The sequence below is a fragment of the Abramis brama genome, assembly GCF_963993115.1.
Source record: "Abramis brama genome assembly, chromosome: 14".
NCBI classification, from domain to species: Eukaryota; Metazoa; Chordata; class Actinopteri; order Cypriniformes; family Leuciscidae; genus Abramis; species Abramis brama.
The window spans coordinates 27,397,051-27,420,979 of NC_139976.1; the positions used below are offsets into that span (position 1 = coordinate 27,397,051).

General features: G+C 37.9%; 1 protein-coding gene across 2 annotated transcripts in view; it reads right to left on the reverse strand.

Annotated features, from left to right (window-relative positions):
- oplah (5-oxoprolinase, ATP-hydrolysing) overlaps window positions 1-23,929 on the reverse strand; it is a 49,883-nt gene that overhangs the window by 8,199 nt on the left and 17,755 nt on the right. For both annotated transcript variants that reach the window (XM_084135498.1, XM_084135497.1), the window contains exons 9-21: window positions 17,644-17,711; window positions 14,594-14,880; window positions 12,937-13,049; window positions 9,955-10,125; window positions 9,673-9,810; window positions 9,460-9,598; window positions 8,180-8,292; window positions 4,894-5,045; window positions 4,604-4,764; window positions 2,020-2,121; window positions 891-1,065; window positions 557-741; window positions 296-442 (exon numbers count right to left, since the gene is read on the reverse strand). In XM_084135498.1, coding sequence (XP_083991624.1) covers window positions 296-442; window positions 557-741; window positions 891-1,065; window positions 2,020-2,121; window positions 4,604-4,764; window positions 4,894-5,045; window positions 8,180-8,292; window positions 9,460-9,598; window positions 9,673-9,810; window positions 9,955-10,125; window positions 12,937-13,049; window positions 14,594-14,880; window positions 17,644-17,711 — 1,951 coding nt within the window. The remainder of the gene's footprint in view (window positions 1-295; window positions 443-556; window positions 742-890; window positions 1,066-2,019; window positions 2,122-4,603; window positions 4,765-4,893; window positions 5,046-8,179; window positions 8,293-9,459; window positions 9,599-9,672; window positions 9,811-9,954; window positions 10,126-12,936; window positions 13,050-14,593; window positions 14,881-17,643; window positions 17,712-23,929) is intronic.

Consider the following 23,929-nt stretch of genomic DNA (forward strand, 5'->3'; position numbering starts at 1 on the left):
AATGTATGTTCTATTGCTTCATATTTTAAACCTAATAAACTTCAATTTGTGAAATGTTTTGATTGCAAAGTATTTAAAATAAAGGCCACTTGTTTTGATATTTTGTTACATAATGTAAAGAGATTTATACATGTTTAAATGCTGCTCAAGCGTCCAAATATCTCAATATTAAGTACAGTATGAAACCTAGAAGGGTGAAAGGATCAAAATGCAAGTAACAAGCAAAAAAAGTTTCAGTTCTAATATAGAAACTGATTTTAATTTGAAAATTTAAAAAGTAAAAATTATTTTTTACCTGTTGTTCATTGATCTGGATCTTCAATCTGATTGGTGTCCCATCGTCCATTTGATCTTCTGCTTCAACCTCGAGGGAGCCTGTTTCCTGTCGCCGCCGACGGGCGAAATCTTTCAGCATGTCACGAACTGCAAGCTCTGCGTTACTCTAGATATACACAGGGCGTTTCATTGATCAACATATGGCAATCCCTGACATAAACATCAAGTTGAGATTTTCACCACCCATATTTAATAGCCTACATCACACCAATGTCCACACCTGAATGTACCCCATGTACGCCTGGACGACCTCCAGGCCGTAGCTGGTGATTATCTCCCCCACAAGCTGACAGCCCCTCTGATTGGCTGCTACCTGAGCTCGAAGGTCCGACAGGTTGTCACGGAGATTGCGTGTCCCAGAACATCCTGGGTATTGAGCAGGTGCCATGAGGGCTTCTGTCACAGCTGATATACATAAAGATGACAATGAATAATGACAAAAATGAAAATAAACACCACCAATCTTATATAGATTGACCATGGAAATACCCGTGTATAACAATATGGTGATAATAATTCAGTAGCCTACTATCTGTTACATTGTTTTTTCTAACCTTTCTCCTGAAAGACTCCACCCGTGACCAGTTTAAAGGAAGTGAAGACAGCGCCCTCCTGCTGTAGAGAGGTGGAGTGGGGGGGCATGGAGCCTGGAGTGATGCCCCCTATATCAGCATGATGCCCTCTACTGGCCACAAAGAACACCGGCACACTCATGCCATCACGAAACACCTGCAGAAGACAGAGCCAATCGCATCAAGTTATGCTGCAAATTAATGTCTAACTAAAGGAAAATTAAGGATTATTATTAATTTTTTTTAAATTAGAATATCTACATATATATATATATATATATATATATATATATATATATATATATATATAAACAACATATATAACACACACATCTACATCTATATATATATATATATATATATATATATATATATATATATATATATTAGTGCTGTTAATCGATTAAACAAAATTAATTGCACATTTTTCTTTAATTAATCGAACCTATCATTAAAGATTTTAATATATTTTTGTAATACTTTCACACTGAAACTCCAGAACTGCAGAAACAACATAAATACAGTATATTTTAAATATTTGTTTCATGGCATCTATTTAATACGCACTATGAATAAAGGCCAGTATCATTGATACCAGTACTAATACTGATGTCTCTACTAAATAGATTTTTTCCAAAATTTTTGTCATTAATTATGGCCATTCAACATTACACTATAATTGAAATCTATCAAGAATTTAAACATTAAATGGGTTTTAAAAAATATAACAGCTTTGTCATTACAGGAATAAATTACAGAAAATATATTACAGAAAAACAGTTATTGACAGTTAAAACAGTTATTTTAAATTGTAATATTTCAAATATTTCAAAACCTAGTTTAAATATTTCATAATATTGTTTTTACTGTATTTTTAATCAAATAAATACAGCCTCTGTGAACATAAGACACTTCTTTAAACATATTAAAAAATGTTATTTATCCCAAATATACCATTTGAAATTGTGTTTGTTACCTTGAATGACTGTATTGCAGAATACTACAGTAATGAAAAACAGGGCTTCATTTTAAATTTTGGTGTGAAAACAAGTTGGTGACAGCCTTAGCATTTCAAAATGAAACTGCATAAAGTTCATCATGAGCAACCTACAGGAGTGATGACGGTGAGGTCTGGTAGATGACTGCCGCCCGCACACGGATGGTTACTGAGAATCACATCTCCCTCCTGCATGCTGCCTCCTGACGCCTTTATCTAACATAAATCAAACTTACAGTTATTACAACGCTTTAGTATGTTAGTTTATTCAAAATACAACACCAAGCATGCACATCTGCATCATTCGGATTATAGTGCACAAACATCTGAGAAAAAGAAGATTCTGATACATTCAAATTCACAACATCACAAAAACTGATCATCTGCTAAGAGTGAGCAGATGTAAGTGTTCTATCAGGCATCTCTGGGTTTCCTTGAGTCAATCTACAGCATGCCACAATATGTTAGGCTGTGTGTATGTAACAATCATTGACAATTATTGGTAATGCAAAGTGGAGAAGCTGTTGCACCTCACGTGTGCATTCATTTTCAATAGTTCAAAGGGTGAATTATTCCGCTTATACCATGGTTTTGCATTTAAAAGGGTTTTTTTAGGTTTTCAGCACAGATTAAGCATCTCTAATAGGAACAGCTCAGTCTGACAAATTGTGTGTGTTTGTGTTTGTGTGTGTGTGTGTGTGTGTGTGTGAGAGAGAGAGAGAGAGATTTTGTGTTATTTCCAGTATGTGTTCTCAGGATGTGTTCAGTAGTGTGTGTGTGTGTGACTTTGAGTGTGCCATTGAGCGTGTTGCATACACATTAATATGACGATAACTATCAAACATCCGTTTATGGTAACACTATTTTACAGTATCTTTGTTACACGTTACATGCAGTTACTGTAGTAACAACTATAAATTATGCATAATTACATGCAACTTACCATAAACCAAACCCCAGACCTAACCCTAACCCTATAGTAAGTACATGTAGTTAATTATTATTGCACAGTATTTAAATGCATAATTACACTGTAACACTGACATATTAAAATAAAGGGTTACACTTTATTTTAAGGTGTCATTATTACAGTGTACTTACTATAGGGTTAGGGTAGGATTAGGATTTGGTTGAGGGTTAGTTGCATGTAATTATGCATAATTTACTGTTATTACTATGGTAAGTACATACAAACATATGTAACAAGGACACTGTAAAATAAAGTGTTACCAAATAAAGTGTAACCCTGTTTATTATACAGATTAGTTTTAAAGGTTTACAAGCAAAAACAATAAACAGAAAATGCAAGAAATCACATTGATAAAATACTTTGAAATGATCTGATATTTCTTCGGTAGTGACGTCAAAACAAGCATTATCTGGTGTCCTAAAAATGACAGTATGAAATTTCATCCTCTCATGTCTAAACTGTTGATACATTCTATCATAATGTTTTATCAATAAAACAGTCTCTTCATTGTCCAAGAAGAGCTGTTGCTTAGCAGCCGTGACTGGAACGTCCTACTTCAGATATTTTGTGACATTTTCACGCACAATGAATGAGAAGGCAGAAAGCAGGGCAAAAGTTGGCGTAATGAGTGACAACTAGTGTTGGGGGTAACGCATTAAAAGTAAGGCAAGTTACATAATCAGATTACTGTAATGTAACTAATAACGTAACGCATTTTAAATTTACAATAAAATATCTTAGTTACTTTTTCAAATAAGTAATGCAAGTTACTTTGTTTTCCTATTTATTGGCTGAGACCTCTTCGGTCCCCATGTTGAGAGAAGTTGGGAGTGAGATGATGCATTGTAAATATGTATATGAGTAATATGATGAGTTATTGTAGTTCTAGACTAAATGTGAGCATGCATTTATTCATCTCTCTTGCACAAAAACATATTCAGTATTCCTCAAAATGAATAAAAACAGTGAAATGCAAACCTGCGATAATTCAAATTTAAACTACATATACTTTATGTATTTCATCTCACTTTATTAACCAATGTCTTTGCTGATGACATTCAATGATCCAATTTAACCATACTAATAAGCAAAAACTACTTTAGATCATTTTCTTAGATGAGTTTCTTTTTGGTTTTTATTGCTGAAGAGTGTTGAACTTTATTCTCCTGCGTCCTATTCTTCTGCAATCCAAAATGGCAGCACAACTGAAAGGTTTGTTGAATTTGTATTTCCTTCAGCCTGAGGTTTATTCATTTCACTTCTGATGTGAAAGGGCCTTTACATTAGCCAAATATATATTTTAAAGGGATAGTTCACCCAAAAATGAAAATTCTGTCATCATTTACTCACCCTCAAGTTGTTCCAAACCTGTATGAGTTTCTTTGTTCTGCTGAACACAAAGGAAGATATTTGGAAGAATGTTTGTAATCAAACAGATCTCGGTCCCCATTGACTTCCATAGTAGGAAAAAAATATACTATGGTAGTCAATGGGGACCAAGATCTGTTTGGTTACAAACATTCTTCCAAATATCTTCCTTTGTGTTCAGCAGAACAAAGAAACTCATACAGGTTTGGAACAACTTGAGGGTGAGTAAATGATGACAGAATTTTCATTTTTGGGTGAACTATCCCTTTAATACTTTAAAAAGTAACTTAACCCAAAACTGGCTACAACAATCAAGTATTCAACAATTGTAATTTGTTGTATATTTGTGTGTTTGTGTACCTGGAACTGTACAGTCTCCTGCATGGCCCCTAGATGAACAGGGATGTGAGGAGCATTAGACACCAAACCTCCATCTGGACCAAACACAGCACAGGAAAAATCCAGACGCTCCTTTATATTGGTGGATATGGAGGTTCTCTGCAGGACACGACCCATCTGCTCTGTGTTTGAGGAACCAGAAAGCATCAGTGCACTTACAGATAATAACACAGACAGCCCACTATACACGGATCAGATTTCACATATACACACTCTTCATTCATTCCAAACTTTTTTCTGTCCCATCAAACCTGCGATGCTCATGAAGCGATGGGAGAAGATGGACAACTGGATGGTGTTGAGTTCAGTTCCTACGACACACTGCGTTCCCATACCGACATCAATACACACGTCACCATCCTCTGTCAGATGAGCCACACACGCCGGCTCCACGAGAATCGTGCTGGCAAAAGAAGAAAAAATGAAAGAAAAATATATGGTTACAGAAACAATGAGAATATTTCTAAATGCCTTAGATCAACCCTCAGTTGGCAAATTCACCGATTACGATGGAAGAGCTGGAGACAGAAACACATATAGTGACAACTTCCCTTTGAAAGGACATCGGCAGTTTAGAGAAGAGTTAAACCCTCTACTGTTAAGATCTTTTTATTGGAAGCTTGAAGAGGGGGAAAAGCCATCATAACATTTATTGGTAACACTTTATTTTAAAGCTGCAGTCCGTAACTTTTGGCGCTCTATCAGTTAATGCATGAGTCTTAACTCAGAACTGCATGAGTCTTGCGGAAGAACATTGTAGCCGGAGCTACTTCTCTCTGTCTATATCTATGACGAGTCACGCAGGTACTGGGCTACTCCGCAGTGGTACGACCCAAACCAGTCTAAAATAGTCCCAATATAAACACTTATTATCAAGTTCAAAATGCTCACATATACCACTTAATTAACAACAATACACTGACACAACAACACATTCTACACATATACCACCCAATGACAAATGCACAGACATGAACAACAAATATTGCACATTAAGTGTGTCAACGGGTTATGAACCAGTCCATAAAGTGCTTGGTGCAAGAGGCACAAGGCAAATAATCAGTCCAGTGCAGTGCAGTGCAGTGGGTGGGGGGGGGTAGGGTAGTCCCACAAGTTCATGAAAACTTAAATTAAACATTCAAACCGCATGGCTTGGAGATAGGTGCTATCTCTGAAGCGTGATGTTCTGCTGATGATGCTTCTGTACCTCTTCCCTGATGGCAGAAGAGTGAACAGGTGGTAGGGTGGTAGGGGTCGGTGGTGATGTTTCTCACCTTCCTGATCATTCTGGTGTCGTAGTGTGAGGCTATAGTAGACAGACTACAGCCAATGATCTTGGAGGCTCTGCGCACTACTTTCTCTAGCTTTTGCTTATCCTGACTGGTCGCGTTACCGTACCAGGACAGGATAGAGAAGGCCAGCACGCTTTCTATGACGGCTCGGTAGAAATGAGTCATGCCTTTCTGGCTAACCCCAAATTTTCTTAACTGACGGAGGAAATAGAGTCTCTGATGGGTTTTGCTTATAATGAGTCTGATGTTCAGGTCCCATGAGAGGGACCGTTGTATGGTGGTGCCCAAGAAACAGGAGGAGGAGACCCTCTCAACAACCTGACCATTGATGGAGAGGGGAAGGTGCTGGACTGCCTTCTTTCTCAAGTCCACTATCATCTCTTTGGACTTAGATGTATTGAGGATTAGGTTATTGTCCTCGCACCACCTCACCAGCTGTTCCACTTCACCCCGGTAAACAGATTCATCCCCATCAGAGATAATAACATTTATTATAGGTGTACCATAGTGATTCAGGATAAGACAAAAACACGGTTAAACGAATTGTGAAAAATTAATTCATGATGTATTTGCTCATTATATAGTTTTTGCAAATTTTGAACACACACACAAAAAAAAATGTACAGACTGCAGCTTTAGGGTGACATTGTTATTACTATAGGAAGTACATGTTACGTTTAACTGTTTATTTTGCATAATTACAAGTAACTAACCTAAACCAAATCCTATCCCAAACCTTAACCCTATAGTAAGTACATGTAGTTAATTAATATTACGCAGTGCATATTTGTGTAATTACTGTAAACTGTAACAATATCACCTTAAAATAAAGTGCAGCCCAATTATTCCCAAAGAAGGTGAAGAACACGGTACTGTGCATAAGTTTTTGGCATGCTAATTTGTTTACCAAAAATAAATAAATAAATTAATTAATTAATTGTTTTAAGACACAAGTTATTTATATATTTTGCTTTAGTGTGCAAGTTTACACTTGCAAAAAATGCTTGGCAATAATAATCCAGTAAATCCTGTTAATTAAAATAAAGCTGAAATAAACAAAAAACAAACTAAACAAAAAGAATGAAATAAAAAGTTTAAGTTGAAGCACTAAAATTACTAACTAGAAATAAATAAAAGCTAAATCTAAACTAAAACAGAAAAAAATATATAACAATATTTAAAAAACCTAAAATTAAAAAAAAGTAAAAAAAAATGAAAACTGTAAATATAAAAAGAAATGCTAAATCAAAATATGAATGAAAACTATAATATTATACGATATAATCCTAAAATAACTTACAATCACCAGCTGTAATGCCCTTGAGAGCCACCAGAGGGCACTCCACAACAGACGTCATTCCCTCATATTGTCATTCCCTCACAAACTACATCTCTCATATTTCTCTGCCTGGACTCATCAGCACTCATTGTTTTCACCTGTGTCTCATCTTCTTGTTTGCTCACCCTATATAAGCCTGGTTCTTTCTGTCATTCCCTGTGAAGTCTTGTTTAGTGTTTATACTGCATTTCTGAGCATTCTTCTTGGTTTCTGTCTCTTGGTTCTTGGATTCCCTTTTTGCCTCTGACCCCTGCCTGTTTGTTTGTTTGTTTGTTTGTTTGTTTGGACTGCCTTCCTGTGCTTGACCCTTTGTCTGTGTTTGATTACGATTCTGGATTACTCAAACTGCATGTGGATCCTCAACTTTGTGTCTCAGACCAGTACGTGACAATAACACTGATAACTTGCTGCTTTATATACCTTACTTAAACTAAAACCAGAATGTAAAAAAGAACCATTTTTATGATCACATTGTGCTCTTGTTCTTTTCTTGCGAACCTCACGTGACCGGAAAAGAGAAAAGTCTGAGGCAGTCTGTCAGCCATGTGCCATTTTTAACAGACGTCCAACATAGGGTGAGATCTGCATGTGCGGTTCAGATCGATCGTGGGCTTTGTTACGCGGGTTGGGCCGGATACAAAATGAAATTAGGGCTGCTGTCAGATAATGGTCTGGTGTTCTGTCAAGTACTGTGGGTGCAGCTCCCCAAATCTCCTCAACAAGACACATGATCTGAGGAATCATTCATTATTCATCATATCTGGAGCAAATGCTGCAGGATGACACACATACTGAACTTTAACAGGTTTGATCATCAAACCCCCAAAATTAGCAAAAGTTTAAAGTGGCAAGCATAATGACTATGTATAATATAATATTTAGATACTTTCAGGAAATCACACACACCTATTCTTATCAATAATGATGGCTGGTCCCTGGATGCTGTGATCACAGGAAAGATTCTCCCACAGATACACACTGGTGTCCAGATAACGGTCCTCAAAGTAACACTGGGTCACCTGGGTCCGAAAAAAGTTAAAAAGTTAATCAATAACATTCCTGCATAATTCCTTTTTATTAATAATTGTATTAATAACAGCCACAATAAAAAAAATCGAATATGTGTAAAGCATCTTGGCAAGTGGTAATCTATGGTAAGGCAAGATGCACTACAAAGAATGTTTCTTATATGATCTTAAAAACCTTTTTATTTAAAGTCTTCTATTAAAACGCTTAACATTTGTTTTGTAGCCAAATATTTTTCCATCAATTTAAATCAAAGCGCTTTGCATGCATGTGAACATCTTCAATACCTCAAAGAAGTTGGTGTAATGACCAAAGAGAGCAGAGGTGGAATCTGGGATGGCAGCACAAATATGTCCCAAACTTTGACTGTTAAGGGGATCGCACACCAGACGAGAAATGCAGCAGGTGACTTCACCCTGGGCTGAAAGATTGTGCATTGTGTGGCTAGAATAAAGCCTCCTATATATAGTATAAAGGACTATATCCTTCATATAGAGAACTATAATAATATAGATCATTCTTTCTTTCTTTTTTTTTTGCGTTGTTTTTAAAACACCAAACTTTAAAGCCATTTTGTTCACTCTTTAAGTGAACTTTTGCCTGTTTGGGGATTACAAGCATTGCTTTGGACTGCTGTCTTGAACTGAACATGATGCATAGCCACGATGAGGCACATCTCATCCGTTGTGCGACCAATTTTAGTGTACCCTAAATCACCAACACTAACTGTGCTTTAATGGACTACACAGGTCAAACTCCATCATAGCCAATAACAGTAAAGTCAAGGCAAAGACCCTTTTCACAGACTGTGATCACACGTTTCCAGAGTTATTAACAACGGCTGAGGTATTGATGAAAATTTTCTTCTGACCAATGCAATCAATCTCTCCATATTTTTTCCGCTTTTTGTAAAGTAATAGAAATGCAGAGTTTTTTCTTTTTGCTATTGGAGCAAATGAGAACATAAAAATTATATTTGTTGTAATTTCCATTCACCATAGAAACGAAGGTCATCATAGTTCGGTAAGCTTCTGAGAACCACAGATATGTGAAAAGGGACTTGACTTCCTAACATCCACAGCTATCTGAGAAGCAGTTTCAGTATTTTCTTTTTTATTCTTTTAAAGTATATGGTTAGGTTTGCATTTGTTTTTTAATACCTTAATAGGTCTTAGAGATTTCTGCTCTGCTTTTGGCTGAACTTTTGACCTAATTCCAGACTTCCCAGAACCACGCACACGGATATCATCCACCATGATTGGCCGATCTGTGATGGTGAAGCCAAACTCTTTCAGATATCTGATGCAGAAGCAGAGACACAGAAGAGGATGCATCAAGTCATTTTTGACCATTCACAATATAAACAGCAGTACCGTTTAGTGAAGGCCGTGCGAAAGTCTCCAGAGCGACAGGAGTGGGCGTTACTTGGGTGACCTGCAGCCGTGATCATGAGCGCGCAATCTGTGCCCTCATAGCGCAGGTGCAGGAACACTTCTATACTGATCTGAGAACTGTACAGACACAATCATGTAATTATCAACTTATTATTACAATAATATTTTGTTGCATTTTCATTTGTGTTTGTTAAAAGATAATGATACACCAGATGAGCAAAAAGAGAAGCTTTTCAATGTGACTTTATCCTTGAGAGTGACCTGCTAAAGCCTTGTTTGCTCAGTATTTGGTCGCAGCGTTGAGAGAGTTCCTCTATCCTGCGGTCCAGCTTGGAGTATGAGCCGGCTTCATACTGTAGAGAACACGGTTCCTGAACCTCCTCCACCACATCAGCCAAAGCCAAACCATATGCTGACAGCACTCCGCTGTATCTAACAGTAAAAAAAGAAAGAGTGTTGTACTATCACCAATTCATTTAAAAATGAATCCCCAGCTCCCCAGCAGGCATGGTTGTCAGTTCTCATAAAGCACTTCATTTTTAAATACAGTATGAATATATATATGAAATACAGCCAATCAGGGTCTAAAACTAACTTTTTGCCACACATGACAATGGCAATGAAATTGTTTTTGCAAAAACGGGCAGTAATGAGACCATACCAGTAAAAATTCACTATTCTCTATTCCAATTTCGAGACCAAAGCTAAAACTACTAGCCTAACTAATATAAATTTAAAACAAGACATACTGCAGGGATCCAATTTACTGATACTGTAAATATGTGTTGTCTTTCTTGACTGTTTACGTTCACTTAAGCCATAACTGAATATGTTTACTAGGATACTCGCCAAGATGGGCATTTTTTAACATAATTTTGTATAACATATAATACATAATTATAATTTAACTTGAATATTTAAATTGACAAGGCTCAAACTTTCATGACGATGCAGTACTGCCCCATAAACTGTCCTGAGCATCGTTCATGTTTATGTTCTCACATCATTGCATTAGGATTCATAAAAATGTTACTGGCCAACTGGCGATTGACTCGCATTTGGCGCTTGGTAAGAGTTAATTTTAGGCCCTGAAGCCAATCGTTGGGGTCTAAGGACATGGGAAGAGAACTTGATGTGAACACAGTTTATCAAAGTCATATTAAAACTTTTGTGATCACAGTTGCACAATTCTTCATTTTCTTAAGTTATAGTGCACACTGTTATTAAAAATAATGAGATTTACAGAGCAGAGCAGTCATTATGGACCACATCCACCAATGAATTGACTTGAGGGTAGATGATACACCAAACTTCAAGCGAGTCAGATAAATGACCTAGGAGGAGTTCTGAGTCAGGTCCACCCATAGATTCAGAATAACAGGTAATTGAGATTATTGATAATATATATTATATTAATTTTTGTGAGCCAATCACAAAATTTGGTAGACAGCGTCATGCACACACCCTGCATGTACAGTGAGGAAAATAAGTATTTGAACACCCTGCTATTTTGCAAGTTCTCCCACTTAGAAATCATGGAGGGGTCTGAAATTGTCATCGTAGGTGCATGTCCACTGTGAGAGACATAATCTAAAAAAAAAAATCCAGAAATCACAATCTATGATTTTTTAACTATTTATTTGTATGATACAGCTACAAATAAGTATTTGAACACCTGAGAAAATCAATGTTAATATTTGGTACAGTAGCCTTTGTTTGCAATTACAGAGGTCAAACGTTTCCTGTAGTTTTTCACCAGGTTTGCACACACTGCAGGAGGGATTTTGGCCCACTCCTCCACACAGATCTTCTCTAGATCAGTCAGGTTTCTGGGCTGTCACTGAGAAACACGGAGTTTGAGCTCCCTCCAAAGATTCTCTATTGGGTTCAGGTCTGGAGACTGGCTAGGCCACGCCAGAACCTTGATATGCTTCTTACAGAGCCACTCCTTGGTTATCCTGGCTGTGTGCTTCGGGTCATTGTCATGTTGGAAGACCCAGCCTCGACCCATCTTCAATGCTCTAACTGAGGGAAGGAGGTTGTTCCCCAAAATCTCGCAATACATGGCCCCGGTCATCCTCTCCTTAATACAGTGCAGTCGCCCTGTCCCATGTGCAGAAAAACACCCCCAAAGCATGATGCTACCACCCCCATGCTTCACAGTAGGGATGGTGTTCTTGGGATGGTACTCATCATTCTTCTTCCTCCAAACACGTTTAGAGGAATTATGACCAAAATGTTCTATTTTGGTCTCATCTGACCACATGACTTTCTCCCATGACTCCTCTGGATCATCCAAATGGTCATTGGCAAACTTAAGACGGGCCTTGACATGTGCTGGTTTAAGCAGGGGAACCTTCCGTGCCATGCATGATTTCAAACCATGACGTCTTAGTGTATTACCAACAGTAACCTTGGAAACGGTGGTCCCAGCTCTTTTCAGGTCATTGACCAGCTCCTCCCGTGTAGTTCTGGGCTGATTTCTCACCTTTCTTAGGATCATTGAGACCCCACGAGGTGAGATCTTGCATGGAGCCCCAGTCCGAGGGAGATTGACAGTCATGTTTAGCGTCTTCCATTTTCTAATGATTGCTCCAACAGTGGACCTTTTTTCACCAAGCTGCTTGGCAATTTCCCCGTAGCCCTTTCCAGCCTTGTGGAGGTGTACAATTTTGTCTCTAAGTGTCTTTGGACAGCTCTTTGGTCTTGGCCATGTTAGTAGTTGGATTCTTACTGATTGTATGGGGTGGACAGGTGTCTTTATGCAGCTAACAACCTCAAACAGGTGCATCTAATTTAGGATAATAAATGGAGTGGAGGTGGACATTTTAAAGGCAGACTAACAGGTCTTTGAGGGTCAGAATTCTAGCTGATAGACAGGTGTTCAAATACTTATTTGCAGCTGTATCATACAAATAAATAGTTAAAAAAATCATATATTGTGATTTCTGGATATTTTTTTTAGATTATGTCTCTCACAGTGGACATGCACCTACGATGACAATTTCAGACCCCTCCATGATTTCCAAGTGGGAGAACTGCAAAATAGCAGGGTGTTCAAATACTTATTTTCCTCACTGTATAAGACAAATTTGATGACCATCAGCCATTCACAAATTAATTTACTCACAGAACAACAGATTATGGAAAAAGCATCTCATTGTCATCCCATTCAAGCATGCAACAAATGCTGAACACACTGAAACACACAGATACTGCACATATATAAACATATAGACATACTTGTGTATGAAGACAGTCTTCATGCCTAAGGCTCTTGCGATGGCACAAGCGTGTTGACCACCAGCTCCTCCAAAACATGCCAGCACATGCTCAGATGTATCATGCCCTTTAGCCTGTTGAGAGAGAGCTGATATTCAAAACACAAATTTAGATACCCATCCTGTAAAGCAGCAATTGTTGGATGGTGGGCTTTACATTCCAAAATTGTAAAAAAAAACTGTTGGGCAACTGGTTATTATCAGTGAAATAGTTATTACATTCTGATTAAAGATAACAAAGACGAACAATTCCTTTCATAAGGATAATGAGGAACAAGTACAAGGTCAACTCTGATCTGATGTTGTTAAACTACTTTACAGAGGTACATTCCTTGTTTAAAAGGCTGCATACGACAGATCATTTAGATGTGCAGAGGTGTTGCTGTAGCTCAAAATGTAGCACAATGGTTATTGGTTCGATTCTCAGGAAACTGATGCCATGAAGTGTCAGCACATGCATGAAACTAAGTATGAAATTAAGGCCACGTACACACTGCAGCTGAATTCGGTTCTCAATTCACCTTTTACTGCTTAATCCTGTTCTGTACACACACAAACCAGTAATTTATGGGAGTGAAAACCGCATACTACAACCACATTAACTCCTGAAAAATGCTATGCAAATGAATCGAACTGAACAACTAGTTGCTAATGACGTATTTTAACGTGCATCAGAGATGTTTCTCTCTTCTGTATGTGCTTAAATAACAGTGAAAGTGGTACAAGCCTTGACTCATTCGTGTTCCAGAAGAAAAACAGCAAACAAGAACAAGCCCACAATAAGCCAACATAAATCCAAGTGCTTTATACTGAAAATAATACCTAAATTTCATGACCCACACCTGCTCACTTTAATAACTTCATTAACTCAATAGCTTTATGAGCAAAACAACAAGCCCAAAAACGATTAAATAAGTGGACATGCAAAACTGCAAGTGTGAGCAGCCTTTCCAAGCATAAGCCATACAAAACACCTCCACTGACTGTGCTTAAATATAATTGCTGAGCATAACAAGTCTTTTGACGCTATACTGTTTCTTTAGTCAGAATTGCGGAGACCAAACACCCGAGACGCCAGAACTCGCAGTTTCGGGAGTGAGTCGTGTTCCGTACATTTAAATGCATTTGTCACTTCTGAAACTTTAGTCTGTACATGGCCATAACACCCATCACCCAGCCAAATGTGAAATCTATGTCAACTCACTAGCCGATTTGACAGGTTATGATTCTCAAATTAAATTCTGTTACTAGTATGTAAATATCAGCGGATTGGTTATATGTGCAGTGCACAAATTCTGTTCACAGAAACAGGAACTATTAATGCTGTGTATGAGAGCTGCCCGTGTTCGCTTTGTCCTTGATCTCAGTGTAATCTTGTTATCAAATCAACAAGTTGCTCCCTAGATAAGTTCAGTGGCTAAGTACCTAAACAAGTTTATTTTGTGCAGACTCTGGTTTTTCAGTCTCAAGAAGGTTGAATGTTTTTATTGGTGGTGGTAACTTATTTCTAATTTTGTCACAACAACCAGCCTGGAAATTCCTGCTAAAGGATAGAAAGACCACACATATTCTCTTATCTAAACTATAAAAACAGAATATAACAGAATAGTGCGCTGTACCTGTGTCAGCGCTCTGATTGGCCGGCACATGGCCTCATTGGCCACACTGATGAAGCCCATAGCAACATCCTCTACACTCATTTCTGAGTGGTGTCTTCCAGAAGCACTACTAGATGATTGGTTAGTTGAAAGGAAGAGGTTAATTTCTTGTGTGAGTTTGCGGAAATGCTTCATGGTTTCCTCAGATGAGAGAGGCTCATTTTCTCCAGGACCAAAGATTTTTGGGAAGAAGGAAGGCAGCAGGCGACCAAGGGCTAGATTTGCATCAGTGACAGTCAGAGGACCACCTTTAACCAAAAGAGAAACAGAATAAGCATGTGCCATAGAGTGAGTGTAGCTTTGAGACCCGTGTTTATGATACACTGACTTTTGCAGTTGAACAAAATTACAAGCGTACAATCACTGCATGTCTTATAAAACATTTATAAATGTCAACATCTATGAGAAAGAGAAAAACTGACATGTATAAATTTCACATGTCAAGGAAAACAATACCATTTGTAAACATGTGGAGTGTCGTAGCAATCTCCGGGAAAACCCCCCAAAAATGTGCGAGAACCAATGAGGTTCATTCTCTATGTTTATATGTGAATAAAAGACTAAATTCTATCTGTTAATCATAAAGTGATCAAGTGTCTTCAGAAAATTTGGACTAAACTGCTCGATTCATGGAATAATTATGATCTCTTTATGAACTCTTTCAAGCGACAAAGTGGTAGTTGCGTGGGCTGTCAGTGGAGGGACAGAAATCTCTAAGATTTCAATTAAAATATCTTCATTTGTGTTTCGACGATGAATAAAAGTCGAACAGGTTTGGAACAACACAAAGGTAAGTAATTTATGACAATTTTTAAATTTTTAGGTGAACTAAACCTTTAATGTCCCAGTACTGGAATACTTTCTAACAATTTACACAATATTTTGTGTAATATGTACTGAAGTATGTGAACTGGGACACAGCAATAGACGGGAGACGCAGACATTTGAAGGACAGATGGCAAGAGCAAGTATTAGGCAATGTAGAGCTAAAATGGTAAATGTACAAGCAAGAAAAAGACAGAAAGATGGTGAGTCTGATCATAGACATATAAAATACGTATACACCAAATTGGCCCCTAGATCGTATGTCAATGGCGCCGCCATATTGGTCCAGGCAACTTGTCGTAACTCTCATAATTGGACTGTAGACAAGATCCCTGACTATTTTGAGGTTTAACAAACCTTCGTTCAATCCAAACCATTTCTCGGGGAATTACCTTTCACATGTAAGTCTGAATAGTTGTTTTTGGTTTTATTTGGTCATTATAACATTATGTTGAGTCAGTTAGCTATAAAAACTGTAACTCTATAAGAAATAATATAAAGTTAACATGATTCTTATGACGTCAGGCTGTCAGAATTACAGATAGAGCTAAACCTGTCATTACAGATTGCTTGTTCTCTAATCGTGGCTCATTTATATTTTTTCCCCATTTTAGCCAGTCGAACCAGGACAACACAAACCTCAAGGATATACTATTATATGATTGTACTATTCACTACTCAAAATTGTATTTGCTATTTTATATTGACTATATTATTTTACAATTTCTGATACACTATTTTGCTATTTTATTCATAATTATTATATTACTACTATATTATACTCAAACTCAGTATTTTCAAGCTATTATTATTATTATTAATAACAATAATATTGCCTACAATCATGACATAAACATGACATAGCAGATTAATCATCAAACTTAAGAAACTACTTGGCTTTATGGGTTAACATTACATTATATTTCTGACCAATTTTTTTCCAGTGGTACAAATTGTATTTGTCATTAAAATGTCATTAAGTGTTAATACTCTGTCAAATTATTTTATAACTAATACTGGAATACTGGAAAAAAAGTGGTCAGAAATATATTCATGATACAGTTATAATGGCCTCATAACAGCCAATGTCAAAACCAACCACATGACAGTTTAATGTAATGTTAACCCATAAAGCTAAGTAGTTTCTTAAGTTTGATAATTAATCTGCTATGTCATGTTTATGACACATTTATGACAGGTTATGATGTATTGGTTTACGTTAAGTTGTCATGACAAAGACACTGGTAGGTTATGATGTATTGGTTTATGTCAAGTTGGCATAACAAAGACGTCTCTTACAATGTCATATTTACATAAAAAAATAGTAAGTAGTTTCTTAAGTTTGATAATTAATCTGCTATGTCATGTTCATGACACATTTATGACAGGTTATGATGTATTGCTTTATATTAAGTTGTCATGACAAAGACATCTCTTACAATGTCATATTTACATAAAAAAGTTCATAATTGAGCGAATGACACTTAATGACAGTTGTCATAAACATGCATAAAACCTCCTTCATATTCATGACATGTGTCATGTCATGATAATGAAGGTGTCATGTCAGTCTTATGCACACCCCTTCAAGTAAAGTGTTACCAAACAGATTATAAAAAAGAAAAGATAAATGCTTTAGATAAATGGTATTAAGGTATTGAGCGTCAAATTATCTTCACATTTATTTGAAATTGTCCTGTGACATCCTATGAAGTGATTCAAGCGAAAAAGCTAAAGGCACAAGAGAAAAAGCTAAAATGACGGTGTGCGGAAAAGCCACAATTAAAAACAAAGTGAGCATTTCATGAACATTAACTTTTATTACATTAAGGATGTCTCCACAATTATTAACCAAGAAAAATAAACTAAATCTATGCTTTTCACAATTCCTTATGACAATGAATAATTTTCAATTTCTAACTAGCGAGATTCAGAGTAATTGGAGACAGAACCTTTTTCGTACTCAACGCAGATCATAAAACGTTGAAATCGGCTGAGAAATGTAAACTTTTTTTGCTGCTTTTTGCAGCTCTCCGCTTACTTGTGTTTGTTTATTGGTCTTGCCTGGACCAATATGGCGGACTCGTTGGCGTATCGCAACACCGGTCCAAAGTGGCCAATGAGGCATCAATGTATTTTATTTTTCTATGAGTCTGATAAGAACCTAACATTCGCTCGCCTCTTACCCTTCCTATAGCAGGCCGGTCCGGGATGAGCACCAGCAGACTCTGGCCCCACAACAAACAACCCTGACCTGAAATACAGACAGACAAAAGAAATGTTACAAAACTTACACAGGGTTAATATTAAGCTCTCATTCTTTATGGTTGTAAATGTACTATGACATGTTAATGTTTTGTATGGTACATAAAATGTACTCTCTGGAAGTGATCCAGGGTGGTAATTAATTTTAAAGCTAGATGGCAGGATAGTTCAAGTTCGCGTACAAAATGAGTTCAAGTTATTTTTTGTGATATATGATACAAATTTTTGTCGTGCATGAAAATATTTTAACAGGTTTAAACAAGGTCTGTATGTAAGAAATGTGTTTAATAGTAGATACATTAGATAAAAGGGTAACACTTTACAATAAGGTCTCATGTGTTAACATTAGTTCATTAACTAACATACAATAAACTAACATAATAACAACTATCAATGATCAATTTGTTCCCACAGAATTTATTATCCTTTGTTGATGTTAGTAAATAAAAATATTCATGTTCATGTTGGTTTAAAGTGAATTAACTATTGTTAGCTGACACAACTTTTCATCTTAAATGTTTTAGTAAATGTTGAGATGAACATGAACTAAGAATAATAAATGCTGTGGAAATATTGTCCATTGTTAATTCAGGTTAACTAATGTAGTTATTAAAGTCCCCCTGTGGTGAAAATCAAGCGTTTAATGTTGTTTATATGTCTATGTAGTGTTTTTAATATGCTTTAAGACAAACCATGAGCAAATACATAAATCAACACCATTGCTGAGTATTTTCTCCTTAAAACTGCAGTGAACCAAAGACAGTCTCAAAAACGCAGTTTGAAATTGCTGGTGTTTCTGACGTCACAAGCTACCTTGTAACCAATCACGTCAACATGTGATTGTCAATGAGTGGATCTCTGAGCTGGTGTGAGTGAGTGGAGGCAGGGCTAATTTGCATATTCATAGAACTGCGTTTATTAAATGAGGCAAGGGTGTAGAGTTTTCAAGGAAAAAACTTTTAAATATGTAATTTTGGTGATCAAAGATGAGTTTTAAGGGATACAATTATTGACTGCCTTGCAGCTGGTTTGTGCCTGTAAGCTCCATATAGCTTTGAATCTCTAAAATTTGTTTTGAATCTCTATTTACTATCATTCCTTGTTGTTTTTATTTGCTAAATTTAACTTACTCATCAACATATATTAGATATTGTCTAATATTGCCTATGAGTAATGTCATCACCTGTTATTGGCACTTTTTGTTTATATAGTCACTATTGTCAGTGTTTGTTTACTGTGCTCACAAGCTGAAAACTCATTGGTGAAGTCTCGTTTGTTCTCGTTTAGTCACAACGTAAACTGTTACAGTACAACGTAAACCCTGCTCTCGCTAATTGAAGCTCTGAGACTGGCAAGAGCAGCTTCCAAATCCTCAGTTCTCATCCTGCTGGATCTGTCTACTGCCTTTGACACAGTTAACCACCAGATCCTCCTGTCAATTTTAAAGACGAAGGGCATCTCGGGAACCGCACTACAATATTTCAAGTCTTACCTCTCAGGTAGGTCCTTCAGGGTGTCATGGAGGGGTGAGGTGTCCAAGACCCAACATCTACCTACTGGGGTGCCTCAGGGCTCAGTGCTTGCACCACTTCTCTTCTCCCTTTACATGACATCACTAGGATCTGTGATTCAGAAACATGGCTTTTCCTATCACTGCTACGCTGATGACACACAACTCTACCTCTCATTCCAGCCTGATGATCCGACGGTTGCTGCTCGCATCTCAGCCTGCCTGACAGACAGTTGCTTGTGGTCCCGGTCAACTCAACACTACACCACAACTTCTCCATTCAGCTAGGTTTGTCATCCATAACTCCATCAAGGTCAGCCAGGAACCTTGGAGTTGTGATTGATGATCAATTGAACTTTACAGACCACATTGCTAGAACTGCCTGGTCCTGCAGATTTGCCTCATACAACATTAGGAGGATCAGGCCCTTCCTATCAGAGCATGCTACACAACTCCTTGTCCAAGCACTTGTTTTATCCAGACTGAACTATTGTAATTCTCTCCTAGCAGGTCTTCCAGCTTGCACTATCAAACCTCTGCAACTGATACAAAATGCTGCAGCTAGAGTGGTCTTTAACAAGCCTTAGAGAGCATGTGATAAATGCAGAGAGATACTCAGGCTGATGGAGAAGATTTCAGAACTAGAGACACGCATCCAAACTTTAATCAAGGATAGTAAGAGTGCAAGGGCTTTAGATACTGCTTTGGATGTGACTAGCTTAGTGAACTCTGTACATTGTTCGGTTCCAGCTGTAGAGCCAGTGCAGCAGGGCAACTTTGTGACCGTGAGACGCTGTAGTTGCGGAACAAAACACAGCTCTTCCGTGAAACACCCAAAGTGAATCCTGTTGAATGTGGCCTAGTTATTGGCGATTCTATTACAAGGAATGTGAAAATAAAGATGCCAGCCACCATAGTCACATGTTTGCCGGGAGCCAGAGCACCTGACATCAAAGCAAATTTAAAAGTTTATTATTCACGTTGGCACTAATGATGTTCAACTTCGCCAGTCGGAGATCACTAAAATTAACGTTAAAGAGGTGTGTGTACTCTGGCCCCCTTCCTGTTCGCCGGAGTGATGAGATACTTAGTAGACTCTCCTCACTCAATGGTTGGCTGTCTAATTGGTGTCCGCAAAATAATATTGAAATCATAGACAATTGGAAAAGTTTTTGGGGCAGACCTGACCTCTTGAAAAGAGATGGTATTCATCCCTCCTGGGATGGTGCTGCTCTTCTCTCTAGTAATATGGCACATAGTCAAACATGCTCAAACATGAATTGGGGCTCAGGTCAGGAAGCAGACAGACTGGCTAAACCGACCGTCTGCTAGCTGTCTCATGTCACTGAGGTCAGATAAATCCCATCTCATAGAGACTCTTTCACCTAGATATCATCATATAGAGACTTTGGGCCCTATCTTGCACCCAGCGCAATTGACTTTGTACAACGACGCATGTATCATTCCTATTTTGCACCCGCGCACAGCGGACTTTTCCCTCCACAGATGCACGTCGGTTAACTAAGAAATACACTTGCGCTCCCGGGGGCAGTTCAGCGCAAAGAGGAGGCGTGTTCCGGCGCAAACTTTCCCTCATGCTATTTTGCAGGTTTAGAAAACAATTCCGCCACTAACCGAAAAAATCTAGTTTAAAGTCAGTGGCGCATTGCGCATGTTATTCATATGCTATTTTAAGGGCGCATGCTTGTCCATAATCAATGTAGCGTGTGCACAACGCACATACACTTTGATTCTCTCATCTACACAGAAGCAGCAGTTTTCATTTTTGCAAATCATACATTATTACGATAGATAGATAGATAGATAGATAGATAGATAGTTTATTAAAGCATACATCTAGCTTACACATTTACCCAAATTATCATATGCCTGTTTAACCGAAGTTAATTTGGGTGGGTTTCTCCATCCCTAATGTCACTTCTCTGTGTTTTACGGCCCTGACGAGAACGTCGGTCTCCTCGGCTGTGAACCGCTCCTGGTGCGCGCCTGGAAATCCGCCGTTATAATAGGAATCCGCTATAGAACAAGCGCGCCTGCTCTTAAAGGGAATGTGAGATGACGCTCTGTTTGGTTTATTTCACGTTACGCCCAAACCACACCTATGAATAATGAAGCTACTTCAGACCAACCCATTTTAGATTTGTGTCGGGCACAAGAGTAATTTATCCCGCCGGTATAATAGCAACAGCGCCCAAGACCCGCCCACAAAGTTACTTGCGTTTCACGCTTGATACTTGCGTTTCAGATCGTTAAAATAGGGCCCTATGTCTGTTCCCCGAATTCCCCGAATCAGGAAATACAAAAAACTCCCAAACCCATTTAAGGTTAAAAATTGTATTGCTGTTCAACAAATAAAAACGATTACATTACTTTAAATGTGTCCACCCCGCAAGATTACTGATATAAACATGAGCCTCGTCTGAAAGGCAATGGGGCAGGTGTTGCTGTAATTTATAGTAATATCTTCAGAATTACAGAGAAGTCTTGTTTTAAATATAATACTTTTGAAGTGTTGGTGCTTAATGTAACACTATCTAGTGTAAATGATAAATCACGTTTGAGATTTGCGCTGGCTACTGTCTACAGGCCACCAGGGCACCATACAGACTTTATCAAAGAATTTGCCGATTTTCTATCAGAGTTAGTACTGGCTGCAGATAAAAGTCCTAATTGTTGGTGATTTTAATATACATGTAGATGACGAAAAAGATGCATTGGGATTGCCATTTAAAGGGATATTCCACCGTTTTTTCATATTAAACTATGTTATTCCCTTAACTAAGACGAGTTGATACATACCTCTCTCATCTCAGTGCGTGCACTTAATCGCTCTGGCGTGCAGTGACACTCTGATAGTACTTAGCTTACCCCAGTATATTCAATGGTATCTAACAGCAATGAATTTAGAAGTGACCAAACACATCAGCGTTTTCCCTATTTAAAAACAGTTACACGAGTAGTTATACGACCAAGTATGGTGAAACAAAATAAAACGTGCCGCTTTTCTAAGCGGGTTAAAAAGGATAACTATAATGTATGGCGGAATAGCACTTTTGGGAGTACTTCGACTGGCGCAGTAAAAAGTCACGCCTGATCCTCTTCCCACTATTGACAGAAGTGAGAGGAAGAGGATCAGGTGTGACTTTTTACTGCGCCAGATTCTAAATTCATTGCTGTTAGATACCATTGAATATACTGGGCTAAGCTAAGTACTATCAGAGTGTCACCGTGCGCCAGAGCGATTAAGTGCACGCACTGAGATGAGAGAGGAATGTATCAACTCGTCTTAGTTAAGGGAATAACCCTTTAAAGTATCCCTTTAAAGACATTCTGAACTCTACTGGAGTAAGACAACACGTGTCAGGACCTACTCATTGCCGTAATCATACTCTAGATCTAATACTATCACATGGAATCAATGTTGATCCCATTGAAATTCTATAGCAGAGCGATGACATCTCAGATCATTATCTAGTCTCATGTATACTCCATCTAGCCAAGGTTGCGAAGCCGACTCAGTATTACAAATAATGTTAGACCTATCACTTCTGCCACTAAAGATTGCTTTATTAATAATATTCCTGATCAGTTTAATCTCCTCAGCACCCCAGATAGCTTAGAAGAACTCGATATTGCGACAGAAACTTTTGACACTCTCTATTTTCCAGCACTTTAGACACAGTTGCTCCTTTGCGCTTAAAGAAGATTAAAGAAAATAGTCCAACGCCATGGTACAACGAGCACACTCGGTCCCTTAAAGGTTGTATCAGCGATTTCAGGCCCAAACATAAATGATCACATTCATCTAATCTTTCCTAACGACCCGCTAGCTGCCCGCCCCATAAGCATGCCGTCAAAAAAACGCGTCTCTGTAGGCAGCCTAGGCTCTGAGATCTGCACACAAAAACAGTTGGTTTCACCACCACTCAAAACCAAAATAAATAGTGTTCCAACCAATCACCGACAGGGGTGGGTGTTGTGAGGTTTTGCGCTCGTGCACGGCTGCCTATGACGGCTGCACGTGAAAACCTCACAACACCCACCCCTGTCGGGTGTTGCTCTACCTAAATAATAGAGAACAACGGGGGGCGTTGGAAGCAAGATTTTTGAAAGGGGGGCGTTCAGATGTTCATGGGGGGCGTTCACAAATGTTTTCTTTGTTCACCAAGTAATTTACTGGTCAGGCATTATTGTTAACTCGCAAGACTGTAAGGAGAAAATTACAATTTGATGGATAATTTAAATATATTCTGTAATCACATTTTGGTAATGTATTAATTCCGCCGTCACATCTGAGCGCGAAACTCTGCTTGGATAGTTTCAAGATTTTTTCAAGATAGTTAAAAATAATTCAATAATAATTTAATTGTTCATATGTGTTTATTCTTGTCACATCCACATGCAGTCTAAGTACCGCAATCGCTTGGATAATGGATAGGGGTGCTGGCCCAAAAAAGGTTTTAGAACCACTGACCTAAATGATAGGCTTCTGTCAGGGATGTTTGCAGTGAACATAATCTTTATTTATAGAGACACATTCCAAAACTGAGTGGGCACACTAGCTTCGGATGATTGCACAGTCAGTGTTTGCATGAATGCATTTGTGCTGTCATTGATTAATCGGTAATCTTAACCAATTAAATTATTAACAACAAAACAATTGGTCATTGATTTAG